Genomic DNA, 4839 nt, shown 5'->3' on the forward strand with positions numbered 1-4839 from the left:
ACCGGGATGAGGGGACAGGTAAAAGCAAGGGTAGCTATGGTTCAGTATAAAAACTGCTGGCTTTGCCTCATCCCTAAAGAACACACATATTTCCCTCAACCTACGTGGCTTTGTAGGTCATCATGGTGAAGAGACTGGGCCACGTTGCCACTTGCCGGGACGGGAGTAGGGGCACTCACACAATTTCACGGGGCCCTGCCCAACCTCAGGAATGAGGGCAGATCAGATTTTAAAGAAATATTTCAAAAAACAAAATGCATGCCACATTAATTAAAGTTTAACATCAAGACAGGAGTCACTACTGCTTTGTATGAGTCACGTCTCTCCCTGGCTCTGGTCCTGGCCCCGCACTCTTGGGTCCGGGGCAGAGAGTGGAGAGGGGCCCAGCCGCGGGAGCTTGGCTTGCAGCACAGGCAAAGACTGTGGTGGCTCAGGAACTGCCAGCCTCACAAACACCAGAACTAAGTCTTGAGGACTTCCCAGATAGTCCGAGGGAAATGGGGGTCAGGAGGGTGGAAGAGCACATTGACAGAGAGAGGACCGTGTTGGGCTACACATGGGGAGGAACAAAGTGCTTTTCAGACTCCCCACTCCTTCACGCAGGTGTTCTCCAATGAGAAACTATGCATGAATGTGTGTGTGCGTGTGTGTGTGTGTGTGTGTGCACCCGGGCACATGCACCGGTGATAGAAGAGCCTCTCTAAAGCCTCCACTTTGATCAGATAACATAAGAAAAACAAACTTCCATTTGCAGATACTTTATTGAAATGAAAATGTACTCAAGGTTTCAACAATTATCTTGTAGTTCATAGATCAAAAGGCAAAAAGGAAAAGAAAGTTGTGGTTTGTATTAATCAGCAGTCGGCGTCCAACCATTCTCTGCAGTCCTCAGAGCCCCAGATCACGTGGAAGGTTAAAACAGAACACACGAAGGACTATTATATATTATGTCCTAGAAAATAAAAGCAGAGACATCGCTCAGATTTTCAGCTCTCTGTGACAAAGGAAAATCTTGAAAGACAAACATTTCTTCTCCTTGGCTTGCTGGGTTTGTCCACATACATCTGGTATCCAAGAAAGTCGGTGTTTGAATTAAGATCTTATTCTAAGGGTCAGGAGACTTTATTGATGCCAGAGAGGTGCTAGGGTTTTCAGATGTCTTCCCTGTCAGGGATCAGGGGATAATTTTTCCTCCACGTTTCCTGTTCCATGAAATATCATATCCCATAAATATGCTGTGTGTATGATCAGTTTTCACAAAGAATTTTTAAGTCTCAGCTCAAAGATAAAGAGATGTGAAGTTTTTCAGCTCTGGTGTGGCCTTACATGTTAGAAATACTAAAAACAGTGTTGAAACCAAAACCATTATTTTTGAGACCTACAAAATTTTTGAGATATGCCCTCCAAGTGATCAGTCCAATCCAGATTTCTAAGAAAAAATTCCGTTATCTTTGCCTGTAGCTTTTTTTTTTCAGTCTTTAAAATGTTTAGTTCGGTAAGTACACATAACATAAAACTGACCATTTTCATCATTTTAAGGATACAGTTCAACAGTGTTGCGTATATTCACGTTGTGATGCAGCCATTCTCCAGAACATTTTTATCTTGCTATGGTGAAACTCTATACCCACAGAACAATCCTCATTTCCCATACCACCCAACCCTAGAGAGCACGATTATACCTTCTGTTTCTAGGAAATTGGCTACTCTAGAAAATGGCTATGAATGAACTCATGCAGCATTTGTCTTTCATCATAGAGTCCTCAAGGTTCATCCATGTTGTGCCTTGTGTCAGCTCCCTTGTTAGTGAAGGTCACTTTCAACTGTTCCTTTAGCAATATTTCTAAATCGTCTACCCTGGAATGTTTTCAGTGGCATTTAAGGTAGGAAATAAGATATAGAGAACAAAACCACTACTGATTGTTGTCTTACACTTTCCATCCCTCACAACAGGTCCATACCCATAATTTCTACTTGTCATTCATGGGCTCTTTAATTCATGGTCAGGGAATCCAGTCATTTATACAAACACATTGTGATTGCTTGAAAGTGCTTTCAATTCTTTTAGTAGGATGTACAGAATCTTCTTCAAATGTGTTCTTCTGGAATCTACTCAAAAACTCTTTTTTAAAAAAGATTTTTAAAAACTTATTTATGATATATAGAGAGAGATAGAGGCAGAGACACAGGCAGAGGGAGAAGCAGGGTCCCTGCCGGTAACCCGACGCGGGACTCCATCCCGGGACTCCAGGATCATGCCCTGGGCTGAAGGCGGGCGCTAAACCGCTGAGCCACCCGGGGATCCCCTACTCAAAAATTCTTATGAACATTTTCCTCTTTGTTTCTGTGAAGAAGGGGATTGTTTTTGCTGATCACTGCTACAAGTAGGGACTTCTTGAGAATCAGATGTCTTTTACTGTGATAGAAAATGTTGTCTGTGTGTGTATGATTGAGTGTGTGTGTGTGTGTGTTGTGTTCTCTCTTTGGCCTTTTTCACTTATCATTTTCTAAAGATTCACACAGTGAAGAGGCAAATCAGCACTGGGACCTTGGCTGGCTTTCTGGATTCAAAATATTCACATGCACCCACAATTAATTTCACTGATAAAATAAAGCCTGTGTAACACTTGCTATGGAATAATGAGTGACAAGCTTAGAGTCTGCTCGTCCCTGTCAACTGGTTTGAAAGCACATCAGGAGAAACTATAGTTACCATCATCAATGCAAAATTGCTCAGAGTTTCATCCGACTGCTGGAGAAAACATTGCTTCAGCTCTGCTATGGCCTCGTTAGTTTCAAGACCATATGTGAAAGGTTGAAGGAAGTTTTGGTATTCATCTATGCTCACTTGAGAATCGATTGTTTTGTTAACAACTTGTTCTAGGAGTAAGCATCCAGAACCTGGAAGAAAACATGCAAAAGTGGTCTCAGTTATGTAGGGATGAAGCCTTTTAGGGAGTCTCTAAGATGGTGGTCATCTGCTTACATTCCAGTAGACACATACATTCAGGAAGATTATGGTGAATGGTCTTGAGTTCTCGATTCTAGCATAGAATTTCCTTTAAGCCCGCGAACATGTGTGCCCCCTCCTCCCCGATCCCTCTCACATTCCCTCCATAGTCCAGAGAAGCTAGACACTAGTAACCATGAACCAGGAAGACACCAGAGAAATGAGATCTCTACACTGGAGTTTGGGGAACAGGAGATCTTCCAGAAAGTGCTGACAGATCTTCAGGCCAAAGCCTGTCCTCCCCACCCAAAACTCACCTGCAAAGCAGTAAAGGGGGAGGGCAACCAGAATGAGGACTCTCAGCAGCTTCATGGTTGAAGTCAGCTCTTGCTGGCTGGTCTGACAGGGAGGAAGGAACTCACGTTGGATGGGAGGACCTAGGAGTCCTCCCTTTATTCTCCTGGTCACCACCTTAATCCCTCCCATAAATGAGGGAATGAGTCACACCATGAACCTGGCTTCGGACCAGGAAATGGCAGCAAGAATCAACTGCATCCCAGCTAGTCTGCTCTGTGTTTGTAAAAACGAAGGAGACAGAGCTTGGAACTCCATAATGATACATGACTTTAGACGAAATTAATGCAGACGGGCTTGCTACCTAGTCATATTACAGCCAACTGAGCCTCTGTTGTCGTCCCAGTTGTTTTATTATTAGTGTGGTCTTCATACCCTCCTCGCTCCCCTCCTACTTTTTTTTTAATAATAAATTTCTTTTTTATTGGTGTTCAATTTGCCAACATACAGAATAACGCCCAGTGCTCATCCCGTCAAGTGCCCCCCTCAGTGCCTGTCACCCATTTACCCCCACCCCTCCACCCTCCTCCCCTTCCACTACCCCTAGTTCGTTTCCCAGAGTTAGGAGTCTTCATGTTCTGTCTCCCTTTCTGATATTTCCTACCCATTTCTTCTCCCTTCCCTTCTATTCCCTGTCACTATTATTTATATTCCCCAAATGAATGAGACCATATAATGTTTGTCCTTCTCCGATTGACCTATTTCACTCAGCATAATACCCTCCAGTTCCATCCACGTTGAAGCAAATGGTGGGTATTTGTAATTTATTTCTTTTTTTTTGTATTTGTCATTTCTAATGGCTGAGTAATATTCCATTGCATACATAAACCACATCTCCTTTATCCATTCATCTTTTGATGGACACTGAGGCTCCTTCCACAGTTTGGCTATTGTGGACATTGCTGTTATAAACATCGGGGTGCAAATAGAAAACCTGAACAGGCCAATAACCAGGGAGGTAATTGAAGCAGTCATCAAAAACCTCCCAAGACACAAAAGTCCAGGGCCAGATGGCTTCCCTGGACAATTATATCAAACGTTTAAAGAAGAAACCATACCTATTCTACTAAAGCTGTTTGGAAAGATAGAAAGAGATGGAGTACTTCCAAATTCGTTCTATGAGTCCAGCATCACCTTAATTCCAAAACCAGACAAAGACCCCACCAAAAAGGAGAATTACAGACCAATATCCCTGATGAACATGGATGCAAAAATTCTCAACAAGATACTAGCCCATAGGATACAACAGTACATTAGGAAATTATTCACCATGACCAAGTAGGATTTATTCCTGGGACACAAGGCTGGTTCAACACTCATAAAACAATCAATGTGATTCATCGTATCAGCAAGAGAAAAACCAAGAACCATATGATCCTCTGAATAGATGCAGAGAAAGCATTTGACAAAATACAGCACCCATTCCTTATCAAAACTCTTTACAGTGTAGGGATAGAGGGAACATTCCTCAACATCTGAAAAGCCATCTACGAAAAACCCACAGCAAATGTAATTATCAATGGGGAAGCACTGGG

General features: G+C 42.7%; 1 protein-coding gene across 1 annotated transcript; it reads right to left on the minus strand.

Moving 5' to 3' along the window:
• Positions 1-858: 858 nt before the first annotated feature.
• Positions 859-3322, minus strand: LOC129499473 (mammaglobin-A-like). The gene is made up of 3 exons (XM_055309230.1): positions 3268-3322; positions 2714-2901; positions 859-952 (listed from the first exon to the last, which is right to left on the minus strand). Exons 1-3 carry the CDS (start codon positions 3320-3322, stop codon positions 914-916), a joined length of 282 nt encoding a protein of 93 aa, XP_055165205.1. The 3' UTR covers positions 859-913.
• Positions 3323-4839: the final 1517 nt, after the last annotated feature.

Source organism: Nyctereutes procyonoides, unplaced genomic scaffold (assembly GCF_905146905.1).
Source record: "Nyctereutes procyonoides isolate TBG_1078 unplaced genomic scaffold, NYPRO_anot_genome, whole genome shotgun sequence".
Lineage (NCBI taxonomy): Eukaryota > Metazoa > Chordata > Mammalia > Carnivora > Canidae > Nyctereutes > Nyctereutes procyonoides.